This window comes from Sinohyriopsis cumingii, chromosome 2 (genome assembly GCF_028554795.1).
Source record: "Sinohyriopsis cumingii isolate HCF-2022 chromosome 2, ASM2855479v2, whole genome shotgun sequence".
In the NCBI taxonomy this organism is placed as follows: domain Eukaryota; kingdom Metazoa; phylum Mollusca; class Bivalvia; order Unionida; family Unionidae; genus Sinohyriopsis; species Sinohyriopsis cumingii.
This window is the reverse complement of record NC_142962.1, coordinates 103029835-103049267: the sequence shown is the minus strand read 5'-3', so window position 1 is coordinate 103049267 and position 19433 is coordinate 103029835. Positions and strand designations below refer to the sequence as shown.

At 33.6% G+C, this 19433-nt stretch overlaps 1 protein-coding gene across 2 annotated transcripts in view; it reads right to left on the bottom strand.

Annotated features, from left to right (window-relative positions):
- Positions 1-19433, bottom strand: part of LOC149805510 (cyclin-dependent kinase 2-interacting protein-like) — a 36215-nt gene that overhangs the window by 8876 nt on the left and 7906 nt on the right. Inside the window, exons 2-5 of one of the 2 annotated variants that reach the window (XM_089950115.1) lie at positions 10005-10167; positions 9446-9551; positions 5078-5210; positions 3482-3506 (exon numbers count right to left, since the gene is read on the bottom strand). In XM_089950115.1, the coding sequence (XP_089806241.1) occupies positions 3484-3506; positions 5078-5210; positions 9446-9551; positions 10005-10167 (425 nt within the window). In that variant the 3' untranslated portion in view covers positions 3482-3483. The remainder of the gene's footprint in view (positions 1-3481; positions 3507-5077; positions 5211-9445; positions 9552-10004; positions 10168-19433) is intronic. The other variant, XM_089950113.1, reaches the window with a different exon arrangement.

The window sequence follows — 19433 nt, the reverse complement described above, 5'->3', positions numbered from 1 at the left end:
TGTAAGTAAAACACCATAACAGTCATAATTTTAGTAATGAATCTGTAAGTAGAACACCATAACACTATCATAACTTTAGTAATGAATCTGTAAGTAAAACACCATAACACAACTTTAGTAATGAATCTGTAAGTAAAACACCATAACACTGTCATAACTTTAGTAATGAATCTGTAAGTAAAACACCATAACACTATCATAATTTTAGTATTGAATCTGTAAGTAAAACACCATTACAACTGTGACAACTTTAGTAATGAATCTGTAAGTAAAACACCATAACACAACTTTAGTAATGAATCTGTAAGTAAAACACCATAACACTGTCATAACTTTAGTAATGAATCTGTAAGTAAAACACCATTAACACTGTCATAACTTTAGCAATGAATCTGTAAGTAAAACACCATAACACTGTCATAATTTTAGTAATGAATCTTTAAGTAAAACACCATGATGTAAGTAAAACACCATAACACTGTCATAATTTTAGTAATGAATCTTTAAGTAAAACACCATGACAACTGTCATAACTTAGTAATGAATCTGTAAGTAAAACACCATAACACTGACATAACTTTAGTAATGAATCTGTAAGTAAAACACCATAACAGTCATAATTTTAGTAATGAATCTGTAAGTAAAACACCATAACACTATCATAACTTTAGTAATGAATCTGTAAGTAAAACACCATAACACAACTTTAGTAACGAATCTGTAAGTAAAACACCATAACACTGTCATAATTTTAGTAATGAATCTGTAAGTAAAACACCATAACACTGTCATAACTTTAGTAATGAATCTGTACATAAAACACCATAACACTGTCATAACTTTAGTAATGAATCTGTACATAAAACACCATAACACTGTCATAACTTTAGTAATGAATCTATAAGTAAAACACCATAACACTGTCATAACTGACTAAAGAACAAACTGCTAGCAAACAATGAAATACCATCATAACTTAAACAATGAATCTGCTAGCAAAACATTGTAATACTGTCGTAACTTGAGTAACCATTTTTCATGGCTTTAAAGTTTTAAATTTCAACATTAGTATTAATTTGGTTTCCATTTCCTAATGAAAATAAATTCTAAAGCAAAAGTTCTATTCAAACAACTTATACAAAATGTGCAAAGTAAAAAGTGAAATTTGGTAAATAATAAACAGCTATCATCATATTCAGCATAATCACAATCTTTGAACCATGCTGGCTCAAACATCTAGTATCCCGCAAATATTCTAGCTAAAACACCTATCAACCCTTAAACATGCTGACTCAAACACTCAGGATCTCAAAAATACATTGATCTGTATACCCAGGATTCCTCAAACATACTGGCTAAAAGACTAAGAATCAATCAAACTCACTTTCTCAAACACCAATAATCCCATCAAACACACTGACTCAAAAACCCAGAATCAATGAAACATCAGAGATGATGCTAAAATTTTACCTAATGGGACGAGCTCACCCCCCTTCACCAAAATAAGGTGGGGAGGGGTGAAGAAAAAAGGGGGATTTGTACAAGGAAACTGTCATCAATATTTACAGAGCACTTAAGTACCCATCTCTCTTTCATTCTGCTCAACTGTTAGTGCTCTACTGAAATCAAAATCCTCAAAAAATGTCTTCTCTAGTTTTAGAGGCACTAATATGTTGATTGTTTCTGAGCTTAATCTGTTCCTTATCTGCATACAAATACTGTCCTGTGCTGAGGACACCCTTTCACAGTCTGCTGTCTGAAGGGGCATATCCACAGCTAGCTTAGCCAGTTTGAACAAGTTGGGAAACTGTTCTTTATGGTAGTTATATATAATTTTCCACAGCTAATAGTACTGTCTTTGGATACTACTGATTCAAAATAAGATTTTTCACTAACACAAGCTCTGCCAAATTTCACGTTCTGGAATCAGTGCTTTACTTACTACTATGCTAGATTTCTTGTCTGTTCCGCTATGCTCAATTTGGGTTTTCAGTCATTCAGTGCTAAAGTCTGCTTGTTCAGAAGTATTTTGATAAAATAAAAGTCCTTTCTTTTAGATTCTTATTTATTCAACTTATATTTATCCCCTTAGAGTGCTATGCAGTTTTGTAGCACAAGATCTCAGTGATGAACTATTTGAGAAAAGAAATTGAAATTGCACTTTCCTATTAAAATGTCTGTATTTTAAATAGGCATGATATTCTGTCTTTTCTATATTTCGTTTTGAAATACAGTTGAATAAGAGTTTATTGGTATGCTATCTGTTTCTGTACATCCAGCAAGTACATCAGACTTCAAATCATTTTCAGGTTCAAAATCACTCAGTGGTATTTATAATAAAAATTTCCTGGCTCCAACACCTAATATATTTCAAAACTATACCAATAAATGTCATCATCACTATTAAAAATTAAAAATCATTGTCATCATCACTGTTATCAGTCAGTACTTGCTAAATAAAATCTTTGATGAACCATGTTTGGAGTCAGCAATTTGGAATTTTCTAGGTAGCCCATCTTTCAATAAGCACATTTAAAACTTTCCTGATGACTACAGGTTTCAAACTATGACAGAATGTTTGTTCCAGGGTCAAATGTGTCAATCAAATTTAGTTTAACAACCATTCATGTCCAGCCAAAGTACCCAGATATGTAAATAGTTGTTCACATGAAAAAAAACTTTTATGACACCTCTATTAGCAAAGCAACTTATGTTGCAATAGCAACTTTAATAATGAAGTTGTCGAAGATTGGTACAAAAGACTAAATGATATATGCAGGGGATATGACAGCAACAATATTTTTTATTGTGACGAGACTGGTTTGTTTATTAGACTGTTACCAACAAAGTGACAGATGATGTGAACTGTAACATAATTATAAAGACAGTTTTAAAACTATATCAATGGTTATTCATAACATTCTTTTGAAAATGATGAAATAATTTGTTTTATATTTATTTCACAACATGCATTTGATTTTTAAATGAAAATATTAAATGTTTTAGAATTAAATGTACTTGTGACTTTCTTCATATGTATTTACTATTCGCATTTGTCATCCCCCTCTAGAAAGGCCACCCTCATTATAAGGCCACTTCTCTGCTGCAATAGGAGGTGGCCTTATAAGAGGGGGACTACTGTACATGGTATTACTGGAGTGTTCTAACACCAAGGCAAAAGCATATGATGGATGACCACTTTTATCTTCAAGTAAACTGACACTGTACATACTGGAGTCAGACAATCATACATGGTATTACTTGAGTGTTCTAAAACTAAGGCAAGACAAAAGCATCTTGGAATGTATCTGATATGACAAGTCTATGATCCATACCAATTTGTGGACCTTTCAAATATTTGATCAGCTATTATTTTATGGACAAACAGCAATATGGTACCTTTTCAATTTTTTTTTGTAATGCACCTTATTTTGGTATATATATATTCAATAAAGAGTAATGCAAGAAAATGTATACCAACCTTTACAAATACTGGATTGCTTGGGCTGTTAGCAATGTAAAATTATCATTTTTAAAACAAAGTTAAATGCTCCAATATTTTACACACAATCATCCTTAAACAGACCACACAATGACCCTACTTTGTAATGTTCAATGAAAACATAAAAGTTCATTTAAGGCATGACTGGTCTATACTGGAGTACAATATATGCAGAGCTGTCTTATAATTGGCATGTTAAATGCAAAGCTCACTTATAACAGGCATTCTGTATGCAAAACTGTCTTATAATGGACATGTATGATATAAAACTCTTACAATGACCATGTTCTATGCAAAGCTGTTTTATAATGTGCATTTTCTATTCAAAGATATGTTACACACTAAACTGTCTGATAATGGGCATGTTGTATGCAAAGCTGTTTTGTAATGGGCATGTTCTACACAAACCTGTCTTGTAATGGGCATGTTCTATACAAAGCTGTCTTGTAGTGGGCATGTTCAATCCAACGCTGTCTTATAATGGGCACGTTCAATCCAAAGCTGTCTTATCATGGGCATGCTGTATGCAAAGCTGTCTTATCATGGGCATATTTTATAAGTCTTTGGTATGACTCTGCCAGGGTTAAACCCTGTGACCTCCCACATCTGAGGTGGATGCTCTAACCACTAGGCCACTGGAGCGGTCTCAATTTTATGACAGATAATAGGTTTTTTTTATAACCATAATGAGTAATCATCAGCTAAGAACTTACATTTGTATAAAAAAAACACTTAGTATTTCTTCCAAAATAAAGGAATGGGATGAAATTATCCTATGTGTGTTACATAAGGGACTACACTATACTTTATAGTAAGAGACCACTGTAATATCTCATGAAACAAGAAATGGTCCATACAAATTTAACCCCTGGAATCTGCTTAACACTGGCAACAACTCTGGGGTCCTTATGAAATAGATAACCACTAATTTTCAGTGTGGTTGTAAGAAAGACTTGAGATGGAAGCCACCACAAATATCTGCACATTTTTTAAACTGCCCCCTTTCCTCCCCCAACCCTACCTCATCCCAGTTCTGTAATCTGGATTTGAAACCTTTTATTGTCTTCTAGTGATTTGCATGATAATCACAACAAAGGATGATCACAATCTTGATTGGTGCAGAAATTCAGGTAACAATTAGAGTCCATTATTACCTATCATAAGCTGACCTTTGGCACCCAACCTTCCTGCAGTGGATGCTGCATCTGAAACTTTGTTGTAATCTACTCATCTTTGTGAAATGTCAGACAAAATATAATTACCCTCCTTCTATCGGTGTAGACTGAGTTCAGGTTACATAAATATGGCAAATGACAAATGTACATAATGATAATTTGAATGATGGATAAAACAAATCACAATATATCTACAAAAGTGTGGACATAAAATGACCAAAAGATTTTTGAACTATCCAAAAGATCTTTTTTTCATGAAGCTGCACAAATATCCAGATTTTCCTTGCACTCTATATAAAATTCTGAGCAAAGGACATAATATTTTTCTTCACAAGGAAATCGTCACAGTCTGTTTAAAAATCAAATTCAGCCTCATTATTTATCATAAATATTAACTTACCAAAATGTGTCATGTGCCATGTAAGAAACATTGGACTGAGTGTTTCCTCTGATTTGCTGCTCCTATACGATTCCAGCTGATGCAGACTTTCCATAACCTGTGCAAACCCCTCCAGCTTGTTTACACATTTTTCCTTGAAGGATGAAAAAAAACAAAAAATAAGTCAGGCTGTTAACATCATCCTAAACTTCCATCTGAATAATGTCTGAATGTTGAAAAAGTCTGCACAACTCTATTTGTCTATCCGTTGGAATGTCAGTTGATCTGTTTTCTCCATCTCTCTCATACTGGTACATACATTTACATATTTACATGCACACATACACAAACATAAAAATGAAAAAAATAAAAAAAGAATGCTTTACTGGTGAGTAAATGCCAGCATGTTTACTTCAAAATAAAGCCAAAATGCCTCCAAATTACCAGATTATAGTTATATGATACAAAATTACAAACTGTTTCTGAATCAAGGATAATCACTGGTGAAATGTCAGAGCATTTAACTTTGTTGTGTATAATGGATGTTTTTTTTATTCTTAAGTGTCAAAAATAATTTAACTTTGTTGTGTACAGTAAAACCTGTCTTGAGGGACCACTGCTATGAGAGACCACCTGTTTTGAGAGACCAGAATCTCCATGCACAGATTTAATGATTATATAGTATTATGAAATGTTAAGAGAGACCACCTGTCTTGAGAGACCATTATTTTTGGCAGAAATGGTGGTCTTTCAGGACAGGTTCTACTGTATAAAGAATGTTTTTTAATTCTTAAGTGTCAAAAACAATCTAACTTTGTTGTGCATAAAGAATATTTTTTCATTCTTAAGTGTCAAAAACAATCTAAAAGCCATAAGAATTTGTTTCTCTCAACTTTGAAAAATGTATGTTCTAATATAAGAATACCATCTGCACTCATTTATAAGTGAAGTTCAATTGCAAACAACATAGACCCTGATCTTTCATTATGTGATGCACCAGCATATCAGGGTCTATGCTGTTTGTTCTAGTAAATGCTTCAAACAAACTGCACAGACTTAGATCTACCAGTACATCATGCTGTGTTATGAGTCTATGCTCTTAAAATAAGTAACAGAAAAGAGTGAAGACAATAAGCTTTGTAAAAATTTAACAAAGAATTTATTTCCCTAGACTACAAAGCTTTAAATTAAAACAAGTAAGCAAATGAACTTACAGTGTTGTGAATTAAATCCAAATTGTTATCCAAGAATTAAAATACAAGTCCTATCAATGAAAAGTTCTAAGTGAATCACAGTTCTAATCCTGATGAAGAACCAAGATGGAAGGCGATGACGTATGCAGTTGTCAGCATTGTACTGATGAGTCAACAGTCTCTTGTAGAATCACAGAAAATATTATTCTAGATTTTGAATTCCGTGCAAATTTTGGTAAATGTCTTTGTCCAAGAATTAATTTAGAGCACTTTTGTATTTCCAGGGAAAACAATTACTTTAATTTCAATAATTTGAAGAAAATAAAAGTTCATCTCCAAACTAGTCACAACATAAAACAACTTGACATCTCAAGTGGTAAGGCATGACTGATAGAATTCTTATCATAACATCAGTTATAAGACTAACTAAAATGCAAAACACATTCCCGGATGGGGGTCAAGAGTTCATCCTTCTGGAAAAAAAAACTGAAGTTTGTTTACAAATTAACATGTGCCTCATGTCACATAGTTCAGGTACGACCTTGACTCAACTAAATGGTTCTAATTCTGAGAAAGAATTTGTTAAAAATATTTTTTTTTAAAGTTGTTTACCAATGCTCTCACTGATTTTGAGGTCAGCAACTAGATACAATGTTTCTATTATTAGGAATTTACATCAATGAAATATATATAAAACAATTAAGTCAAACAGAACTAAACTTAATTCTGAAAAAATTCAAGTCCAGTAAACAATATTACATTACAATGGAATAAATAATTTTAAAACTAGCAAACAATATACATAGCAAATGGCAGATCTGGGTCTGTACAGTTTGCAGCTGAACTTGACTTATAAGTGAGTATAGATGGTAAATGCATAGAAAAGTATAGGAACAACTTTTATGTTACCACATATCCCCCAAAGTAATTTTTATACAAGTATTTAAAAATCCTACCATTTTTCAGTCACTGAATATCATATATTCCTCTCAGTTTATACATCACGAAAGCTACAGGTTGCAAAGTGAACATTACCACTAAAATGTTTATTAAGACCATGACTGTAATGTTATAAAGACAATGGAGCAGATTTATGACAGGCCATAGCTTATATGACCTTGTATATGTTCAATTTGTTTCATTTTAGAACAATATATATCAGTATTCAGGTCAATCCCATTCGTAATTTAATAGTAATATGATGTCATTATTACATCATAATGACAGTGAAAATCCTCCATAGTTCCTTGTGCTATACTAGCTTAACTAAATGACATCATAATGACTGCAGGAATCCTCTGTTTTTCCTCGTACTGCAGAAGCTTAAATGAATTACAATATAATGACAGTGAAAATCCTCTGTAGTTCCTTGTGTTACACTAGCTTAATGAACTGCATCATAATGGCTGCATGAATCCTCCATAGTTCCTTGTATCACAGAAGCTTAAATGAATTACATCATAATGACCATGAGAATCCACCATAGTTCCTTGTGTTACACTAGCTTAATGAACTGCATCATAATGGCTGCAAGAATCCTCCATAGTTCCTTGTATTACAGAAGCTTAAATTAATTACAATATAATGACTGCAAGAATCCTCCATAGTTTCTTGTGCTACACTACCTTTAATGAATTACATTATCATGACTGTGGGAATCCTCCATAGTTCCTTGTACTACAGAAGCTTAAATGAATTACATTATAATGACTGTGGGAATCCTCCATAGTTCCTTGTGCTATACTACCTTTACTGAATTACATTATAATGACCACAAGAATCCTCAATAGCTCCTTGTATTACAGAAGCTTAAATTAATTACAATATAATGACTGCAAGAATCCTCCATAGTTCCTTGTGCTACATAAGCTTAAATGCATTACATCACCATAACAATCCTTCATAGTTCCTTGTGCTTCACTAGATTAACTGAATTACATCATAATGACCATGAGAGTACTTCATGGTTCTTTATGCTACACAAGCTTAAATGAATGACATTATAATGACCATGAGAGTACTTCATGGTTCTTTATGCTACACAAGCTTAAATGAATGACATTATAATGACCATGAGAGTACTTCATGGTTCTTTATGCTACACAAGCTTAAATGAATGACATTATAATGACCATGAGAGTACTTCATGGTTCTTTATGCTACATAAGCTTAAATGAATGACATTATAATGACCATGAGAGTACTTCATGGTTCTTTATGCTACACAAGCTTAAATGAATGACATTATAATGACCATGAGAGTACTTCATGGTTCTTTATGCTACACAAGCTTAAATGAATGACATCATAATGACCATGAGAGTACTTCATGGTTCTTTGTGCTACACAAGCTTAAATGAATGACATCATAATGACCATGAGAGTACTTCATGGTTCTTTATGCTACACAAGCTTAAATGAATGACATCATAATGACCATGAGAGTACTTCATGGTTTTTTATGCTACACAAGCTTAAATGAATGACATTATAATGACCATGAGAGTACTTCATAGTTCTTTGTGCTACACAAGCTTAAATGAATGACATCATAATGACCATGAGAGTACTTCATGGTTCTTTGTGCTACACAAGCTTAAATGAATCACATCATAATGACCATGAGAGTACTTCATAGTTCTTTGTACTACACAAGCTTAAATGAATGACATTATAATGACCATGAGAATTCTTCATAGTTCCTTGTGCCATGATATATTAACTGAATTACACCATAATGACTGTAAGAACCTTTCATAGGTCTTTGTGCAACACAAGATTAAATGAATTACATCACAATAACCATGAGAATCCTCCATAGTTCCTTGTGCCATGATATATTAACTGAATTACACCATAATGACTGTAAGAACCTTTCATAGGTCTTTGTGCAACACAAGATTAAATGAATTATATCACAATAACCATGAGAATCCTCCATAGTTCCTTGTGCCATGATATATTAACTGAATTACACCATAATGACTATAAGAACCTTTCATAGGTCTTTGTGCAACACAAGATTAAATGAATTATATCACAATAACCATGAGGATCCTCCATAGTTCCTTGCACTACACTACCTTAACTGAATTACATCATAATGCTGATACAATTATGAACTGATTACACAACTTTCATTTACCCTGAAAACATAAATATCTAAGCAGTTAACATATTTAATTGATTTTTTAACCATTTTCTTGTAAATCTCAGCTAGTTGTTGACACAGAGGTTCCAAAGATGCAGGAAAACTGTTGCTATGTGAGACATTTTCTTCAGTGGCTGCTTCCTTACTCAATCTGAAATCAGAAAAATATAAATGTTATACTGTATTGTGTTCTGTCTTGAACAAATATTATGTGTCACAAGACCAATATGCAGTGGATATATATATATATATATATATATATATATATATATATATATATATATATATATATAAATGCACTTGCATTGTTGATTCCTTTATTTATCTATACTGTACTTTATGGATGCTGTCCAAGCTTAGTTCAGTAATCCCTTGTTATAGTGCTGGCAATGGGAGCTACAGAGTACACCATTTTATTGTGAGTATATTATATAATGAAGTACATCGTACATATAATTTTACTGTCACTTTAAATTATGGATACTTTAAATTAATTAAATTGGATCAATAACCATCCTTTATAACCAAGCTATAATGAAGGGCCTTACTGTTAGAAAGTGCTATACTTTCAAAGGCCGCATAAGTAATAGATACCAATGCTCACATGATATCCAGCTTGATATTAGCTATCTCATTTATAACATTCCGGCCATCTTTGTTTAGTTCTGTCCATTTGTACAAAGTGTTAAAAACATCTGCTACTGTGTCTTTCACTTTGCGAGGACTTCCCGTCAAGTTCATATTTTTTCCTACTGCAACAGGAGAACCTGTAAAGCAACATTTAACATCAGTTAAAGTTATGACCTTCATCTAGTTTAAGATGCTGTATTTGTCTGAAAACTTGAGTGTCTAATGACAGTAAGAATTTTATTTTAAAATCAGGTTCAGGTGATTCCATTTGCAATTGAAAATCATATATTCCATGAGTAAAGGAAGAGTAAATCTGAGGTGTGAAAGCATATATTCCATGATTAAAAGACTAAATCTGAGGTGTGAGAGCATATATTCCATGAGCAAAAGAGAAAATCTGAGGTATGACAGCATATATTCCATGAGTAAAAGAGTAAATATGAGGTGTGAAAGCATATATTCCATGAGTAAAAGAGTAAATCTGAGGTGTGAAAGCATATATTCCATGAGTTTAAGACTAAATCTGTGGTGTGAAAGCAGCAAATCTGAGGTGTGAAAGCATATATTCCATGAGTAAAAGAGTAAATCTCTGGTGTGAGAGCATATACTCCATGAGTAAAAGAGCAAATCTGAGGTGTGAAAGCATATATTCCATGACAAAAGGAAGAGTAAATCTGAGGTGTGAAAGCATTTATTCCAAGAGTAATGGAAGAATAGATCTGAGGTGACAAGTTCTTAAGACAACTTGAACTTATTTCAGTGGTTCCTAGTGGAATATAATTTTTACTAGTTGCTGAAATATGCTCTACTCTTCAACACAAATTACATTGTAACAATTTTCTTTTCCTCTTCATTTTTTAAAATGAAACTGTCTAAAAGTCATTATTTAATCAAGGAGATTATATTTGAGAATACTGATTCAGAATTTAATATCTGATGCAATTTTGTAATTAATATTAACTAGTAAATATTTTCTTCATTCATGTGTCAATCTTGTAAGCACCTGTTTTATATCCTATTATGAAATACCTGTTTCACTGAAATTTTCCAAAATTATGTTCTTATACAGCACATCATACATTCTAAATGAGAAATATGTTCTTCCTAGTTTGTATGTGGGACTTTTGAAAATGTGGGTAATACTTTTAAGATGTTTAACAATGAATTTCGACTTTGGAGATTTTTGCTGTTTAAGAAACAGTAGGCTTTAATGGGCAGAAAAACTTAACTTTGAAGGAAATGAAAAGGACCATATAACACTGTAATGTATCGAAAGGTATTCTTTATACAAAGGTTAATATGTCTGTGAAATTACTGCAGTCTGCTTTTGTAAAATTAATGCTTACTGCCCAGCTCAAAATTATATGACCATTTTTGTCAGTCCAAGCATTCAAAACATGGCGTTTCATTGCATTTTTGGGTCGAATTAAATGTTACTAAAGATGGTGTTATATATATTTAATTTATATTTGATTTAATTTAATTGTTTGTTTGTAAGTTTTACATTCTTTTTACTACACTACTTGCTATTGTAATGTAACTATATTTACTGGAATAGAGTTCAGTTCTGACTGATTTTTTAAATATTTTTGATGCAAACAACTTTATAGAAACATTGTATCTAATGCTGACCAAGTTTCTGACCTTGATTTAGGACCAGTGATAGTTTGTAGTAAACATCTTTCTTTAATTTTTTAAAAATTTTTTCTCAGAGTAAAATTCATAAATTAAAATCAAGGCCATACTTGGATACGTGTTAAATAACATGTATCAATTATATTTTTCCAGAGGACTGACCCACATCTGGGCATCTGTTTTGCATTGTAGCTAGATTTATTGTTGAGGTTTTGAGCAAAAATAGTCATAATTGCCTTAACACTGGAGACGTCCAGGTGTTTTATGTTTTGAGGCTAATTATTTTATTTTATTTTAAAGAAAAGTGATTCTCTTCCCTGGAAATACTAGTGCTCTAAATTAATTCTTGGACAAGGACATTTATCAAAATTTATACAGAATTCAAATTGGAATATTATTTTCTGTGATTCAACAAAGAACTGTTGACACATCAGCACAATGATGACCACAACATACATCATCACCTTCCATTTTGGATTTCATCAGGATTTGAACTCAGTTTCCTTAGGACTTTATATTACTAGGGCTTCTTTAATTCCTGGATTATTTTTTTCATTTTTACCTTGTTTTTCTACTGGATACAAGTAAAAGCAACCTTAATTAACAGTTTTACACTAGGATGGCAGTGGATAGTTTTGGTCAGATGTGAAAAAATAGAAATAATGTAAGTGCACAGACAGAATTTATGTAGGAGCTGAAAACCCTGGTAAGTCATGGAATATTACAAAAGGAAAATTCCATGCTGACATTGTGTTCCAATCTCAAAGTATTAAGAATGACATCCAGACATTTCTCAATTCACGACTAATACCCTGAACAATTTATAATTAACTTCAAGACTGGTACCCTGATCAATTTATAATTAACCTCAAGACTGATACCCTGATCAATTAATAATCACTTCAAGACTGGTACCCTGATCAATTTATAATTAGTGGTCTGTGTCCTATAATGAGGGACTCTATGAAGATATGCTTTTAGTTAAATGTATGTCCCTCTTTCAAAATTCCAATTTATACATATGACTAAGCTATTAAACTTATATATGTCTAGTGTTATGTTAATGCATCCATAACTGTTTGCTCATGCTTTAAGTTAAAAACGGCTTATGATTTGTGATTTTAATCCAATTACTTGATCTGCATGGTATTTAAAAATTGCTTTCGATTTGTGATTTTAATCCAATTACTTGATCTGCATGGTACCAGTTTTCGGAACGGCTGTAAGACCCACAAACATTACTTCCCTCTGTCATCCATTTTCTTTCAAAAGTATAGAAACTCCTCAGAATTAAAGACGGCCACAGGTTTAAAGATATCCTATGATGAGGAACTTGCTTCACTGATACTTAACAAAAAATTCACCCGATAGGCCAAATAAAGTACAAAATAATGCTACATAATAGGTGCATGTCTGGCCAACATTATTAACTGTGAGGGAAAGAAAACTAAACATTCTGAAAACAAAAGGCTCAAGTGGGCTTGACATTGCTTACCTGGCTTATATAACTTACCAGTTGACCATTTGATTAAGCAGGCTTATGTACGTCGTAAGAACACATGCTATCTAAAATATCTCCCAAACTTTAAATCATGTTGATTTTGATCTATTCTACTTTATCATGATAAAAACGTTTTTCTTAAGGCATAATTAATGTGCACAGTTTCTTGCTTATAACTGAAATGTTCCAAGCTGTGGATGATTATAAACCCAAATAATAACAATATGGCTTCAGGAGTAGCAAGAAGCCTCAATCAGATACAAGATCACTTCTCTAATATGTACCAATCTGGTTCAATATTAAAACACTTCATGATCCTAATGATAGAAGCAAATTTTCCAAGTCTGATCAAAACAGGACCACAAATTTGGCTCCAGAGTGGCATTATGCTCAGCCAATCAGATGCAAGATTACATCTTTAATATGCATAATATATAAATTTTCAATATATACATACATGTATATAGAAACAGATATACATGTTACACTCATATACGTACCTAACTACATACATATTTGTTTGTTACATAACTACTTAATAAATAGCTGACAGTGCTGCTTTAATCTTTACTCACCATCCTCTTATATTTTCTGCTCTAGCCAAGGAGAAAATGTAGAATTCAAGATGTCTATAAAATCTGATTTGTTCTATGCAAGCCACAAAACCTGGAATTAAATTTTTAATTCCACAAGTTTATAGGAACTTTTTTTAATAAGAATTAACCATACATTAATGATCTACCTTTCTTGTGAATTTCCTATTCCTTACAATTATTTTATCTTTTGTTAAATTTAACTCTATGTGATAATTGTCTCCAAGAAATGACCCAAATTTATCAATATTGTTTTCACTTAATTATGTCATTAATAAAAAATAAACTTTTCAAACAGTTTCACTGGAAAGAATGTCTTATTACTTATCTTGATATATTTATTATACCAGAGCAACACTGATAAAATTTGTTCATGGGTTGTGGTGAAATAGTCATCTAAAACAGCTCTGGCAAAAAGCACATTTCCAAAAACTTCAAACTTGTGTAAAACTATGTGAAGTAATCCTTTCTTTAAAAAAGATCCATATTGCCTACTATGAACTTTTCAAGTATGTCCAATGGTGAATGGTTGAGTGGATCAATCATTTTTTCAAATCACATGATCTTAAGTGCATGAGAAAACAATTGAATGTGTGGCATCTTTAATCCACCATTTTGATAGTCATTGACTAGAATGTTCTTTTTAATTCTGTCACCTTTTCCACTCCAAAGGAAGTTTTAAAAGACTCCCTGGATATGATGCCTAATTTCCTTTGGAGGGTCAGTAAAAATAGTGAACAAACATAGGCAAAATTAAAGATTTAATTACTGTGATTTTTCTATTAATTACATTTTCTCTGTATAATCTACTACAGTAGTACTGCTTTTGCTCAAATCATATTTAACTTCACAAAGTGTAAAATGATCAGAGTGATTCCATGCAATATTTCTGAAATTCTTAATTCTTCATCTGAACCCCTTTTTGAGGGGGCCCCCCGAGTGGATAAGTGGTCTAAAGTGCTCTCCGTTACAGATCACTGCCATCTCACGTCTGTCTGCGTGGGTTCAAGTCTCGGATTCGGCCAATGTTAGTTTTTGAAAAAGCTTGCCAGTAGCTTCTCATGGGTTGGTGGTTCTTTCCGGGGTTTTCCTCCACCATTATAACTGGCCACCATGTATAGCATATTGTGAACTGAAAAATGGCATTAAACCCTACAACAACAACAACAAGCTCTTTTTGAACCAAGCCATCTGACCTGAGCTTTGTAAAAGCTCACCCACAATCCAGAGCAGCAGGGGAAGCTATCTAGAATATCTGACGCAGTGTTGAGGGAAGTGTCCTCATTAGCTAATGCAAGAGTTGGACCATCAGTATGTTGACTTATTAGATATACAGAGTTGTCAATATTTATACCATCTACATCTGGACTTTTTCTTAGAACATTTCTTAATAACCCTGGATTACATGTGGGGAAAGGGGATCACCCTCTTTGCCCCCATGCTATACTGGGAAAGGCTGAGAAAGGTTCAAAACCATTTCAAGATAGATGGACCAGAACTTTCTATAAAATATCATTACATTAAATCAGAGGCTTTTTGAAAATAAAGAAGAACTTTACGTGCTGGGGTATCGTCCTCCTCTTTTTCCCCCCAATTAAATAAAAAAAATGAGATGTGTACAATCACCAATATGCTGACCCTTCATAAAGCCTGATCATGTTCCACTTATAATCTGTGGCAATAGCTTCTTTATTCTGTGAGGAGCAGATGATGAAATATTTAGATCAACATTCAAGAGAGAAGGGTCACCAATTTTTTTGTTACAAAACATTCTGAATTTCCTTCTTTAGGAATACATGTGATAACTCCTTGCTTTTGTGTAACTGATAGACAATTGTTTTTATATGCATTATTTAGGGCTATAATAAATAAAAGCCCCAGTTCAATCTGGAAAAAACTTACAGAACTCAGCAATTAAACCATCAAAGCAATATTTTCAGTGCATACAGGCATTACTGCTGTGAGAGACAGCCTTCAAGTGGTTTTTTTTCTCATTGGCAGATAATTTGTGAATAAATGGGATTTGCAGAGTCATAAAAGGTTCTCAGATGAGAATAATTACTTGGGGATTTCTAGGAGTAAAGGTTTGTGTAAGAGGTTTTCTGTTCAATTAAAATGCTATTCCATCCTGGAGAGCAGCAGAAGACACAGTCAATGTTGACCTGGGCTGCAATGATCCGGTTTGGAAAGATTGCTAGTTGTCTTCATGCAGTGTGTTGTAACAAGATGCAACCTGGCACAACCCATCCCTCTTGAGACTGGATGACCACAGCCAAAGTCCACCAAAATACCAGAGCACTTAATTGTTGAGCTTATCTTGTAGCCTTTCCACCCTGGCCATTGACATCATCAAGGAGGATTTCCACCCAGTGATGCCATGCTAACATCACACCATTTTACTCATAGCTGGGAGACTCATGAGGGCTGGAGTGTCTTATTCCATCCCAGAATATATCTAATGGACCTGTACTTGTACCCCAACTACCAAGATGAATGGGAGAAACAACATCATCATCAGTACAAAAATATTAGAACACTTAGGAATATAGGAAAGCAAAAAGAACTCAAACATGAGGAGTTGGAAAGGTATAACTGGAACATTCTTGGATTCTGCAAAGTGCACTGGAAAACTTTGAGAAATTGTCAACAGATGAAGGCCATAAGCTCTACTTCAGAGGAATAGGGGACAAACACAATCATAGCATTGGATTTTTTCTTAACAAGGGCATCATGAACAACATTATGGATTACCATCAAGTTTTCAGCAGGCTTATTACCATCCTCCTGAGGGTGACTACCTCCAACATCATACAGGTCTATGTACCTACATCTGACTATGGTGACAATGAACTTAAGAACATCTATGATCAACTGCAAGAAGTCATAGACAACTCACTCAAGAAGGACATTCTATTTGTACAAGGAAACTGGAATGCAAAAGTGGGAGAAGACTCATAGACAAACTGGCAAAGTACTTGCAGACCCTTCTGCAAGTATCTTGGTGAAATGACAATTCAGCACAAGATTGAACATCACCAAAACAACAAATGTCCTTGAACTATGCGACAAATGAAGAGAACTGAAAAAGGGAAAAAAAGATCATGAGGGAGCTAAAAAGTACAGATAGATAAAAAACATTATTAGGAAAAGCATCAGAAAGGCAAAGGAGTCATGGATAGAAAGACAATGCTTTGAAATTGAAGACAATCTGCACAGAAATGACAGCATGAAGGCATATTAACTGGTGAAAGATCTCACAATCATGAAACAAGGGAAAACTACCACCATCCAAAACAAATCAGGAAAATGCCTTACAGAAAATCAAGAGATCCTCAAGCGATGGACAGATTACTGTTCAGAATTGTACAATCATAAGACCCAAGGAGATCCAGCAGGACTAAACTGTTCTAATTCAGAAGAAATCGTTGAAAATTCCATTCTTTGAGAGGATGTAGAGACTGCAGTTAGGACAATGAAGAAAGGAAGTCAGCTGGAGTTCACAACATACAAGCAGGAGGAGAAAAGATGGTCACCATCCTAATAACAATCTGCAACAAGATATGGCAGACCAGTGAATGGACCACCACAAGGACTCAATCTTTGGTCATTGTGGACAAAAATACCACACTGATTACAAACAATACCAAAGACATCAGTGCTGATAAAGGTCTGTGGACAGAACCTGGAAACAGTCACAAGCTTCAAATACTTGGGATCAACTATCACAGATGAGGGCTCCAAACCAGAACTAATTTCCAGGATTGCCCAGACAACAGCAGCACTAACAAGGCTGAGACCACTCTGGAAAGACAGTAGCACTGCTTTGGTTCCAAAATAAAGCTGACGCACTACTGTCATATCCATTTTCTGTATGCTAGCAGGATTTCAATCTTTGAAATGAGATTCTACAGCAAGATCTTGGGCATCTCATATACTGACCAATAAAGAGGTCCACAATAAGATCAAACAAGCCATCTGAACCTTACAAAGACCAACTGACCACTGTGAAAAAATGCAAACTGAAGTGGTACAGTCATGATTAGTGATCATCTGGACTGCCAAAAACAATCTTGCATGGCATAGTGAGAGGGAAGGGTGCAGAAGAATAGGCAGACAGAAAAGGAGGTGGAAATAACATGGGGATAACTTTAACTGTCACAAGCATGGGATCAGATTAGAACATTTCTATTAAGTCCTTAGGAAAATTAACCATTTTATCATTAAAAATATTAGTGATGTTAATTTAAATCAGATGAACCTGATAGAAAAAGCTCAGTGCTGTGCTGCTAGGTATGTTTCTAACCATTACCATAATACAGTACAAGTTCAGTACTGAAATGTTACAAGATTTGCAATGGCTATTACAGGATTCTCCCCTGAAATGTTTTAAGCTGTAATGGTACAAAAAGGTAATTATTGATGACCTTTTGAAATTCCCAGTCTGAGTATTTTTAGTGGCTTACCAGATTAACCACTGCATTTTTGTAAGGAAGTATATAAATAGTAATGATATGTTCTGAATGATGTGTCACTTTCATAAATCTGAAAGCTGCGATTTGATAGGTAAACCACAAGGTCAACAAAACATGACCATTTATCATTGCCAATGAGATCTGCACACTGGACTGTTGAGATCAGATTTTAATCAGATTGTGTATATAGTACATGTCTATAGATATGTAGAAGAGAAGAAAAAAATAATGGAGATATAATTAGAAGAGCTAAGACATATTCATGATTATAGATCAATAAATGAAGTAAAGGGTTTTAGAAATAACTCAGTTTTTAAGAGATGTTTGAGAATGGTTTGAAAATATTTATTTTCATCCATTTAATTATTTGCTAAATGATACAGCTCCGGTGGCCTAATGGTTAGAGCATCCACGTTGGATGGGGGAGGTCATGGGTTCAAACCCCAGGCAAATCATACCAAAAACTTATAAAAAAAGGTACTAACAGCTGCCTTGCTAGGTGCTCAGCATTAAGAGGTTTGTATTAGGACTAGTCGGCCTGGTGTCAGGATAATGTAACAGGGTGGAACATGATGCTAAATGTCTGTGACATGGTACCCCAGTGCTAGACATGAGTACAAACTGCTACACTGCAGACATCATTGCAATATGACTGAAAAATTGTTAAAGCTAGGTTAAAAATCCAAAATAACACACTCACATTTTCTAAACAGTAAGTATGTATCTATCTCATGTAACTGTTACATTAATAGATGAAAAACACTGCTTGTGGTGCTAATTTTTTTATACGATGAACAAAATCCAAGTAGTTAATCATAATTTATGAGTTCCCAAATTACCTGCAACTAGGTTAGGGCTTGAAAGTTGGTGAATTATGAGTTATGATATACATACTGAAGAGATATCACACAGTATCAAACTTGCAGAATACAAAGTACTATGAACTTAATACAACCTCTTTCTCCCAAGTGTTTGGACTTGCCCACTGGCAAGTACCTTGCAAACTTGAGCCTGCCTGAGCTAAATATGAATTTGTTCCAGGTATCTGGGATGTGGATTTGTAAAGCCTTGTATACCTTCTTACATATTGTTTTGCAATTTTAACATCAAATACTTCATCTTCTCTCCTGAAAGCATCACACAAAAATATGTTAAGCGCCACAAAAACGGTGTTACCAGTGTGAAACATGTAAACATACAAC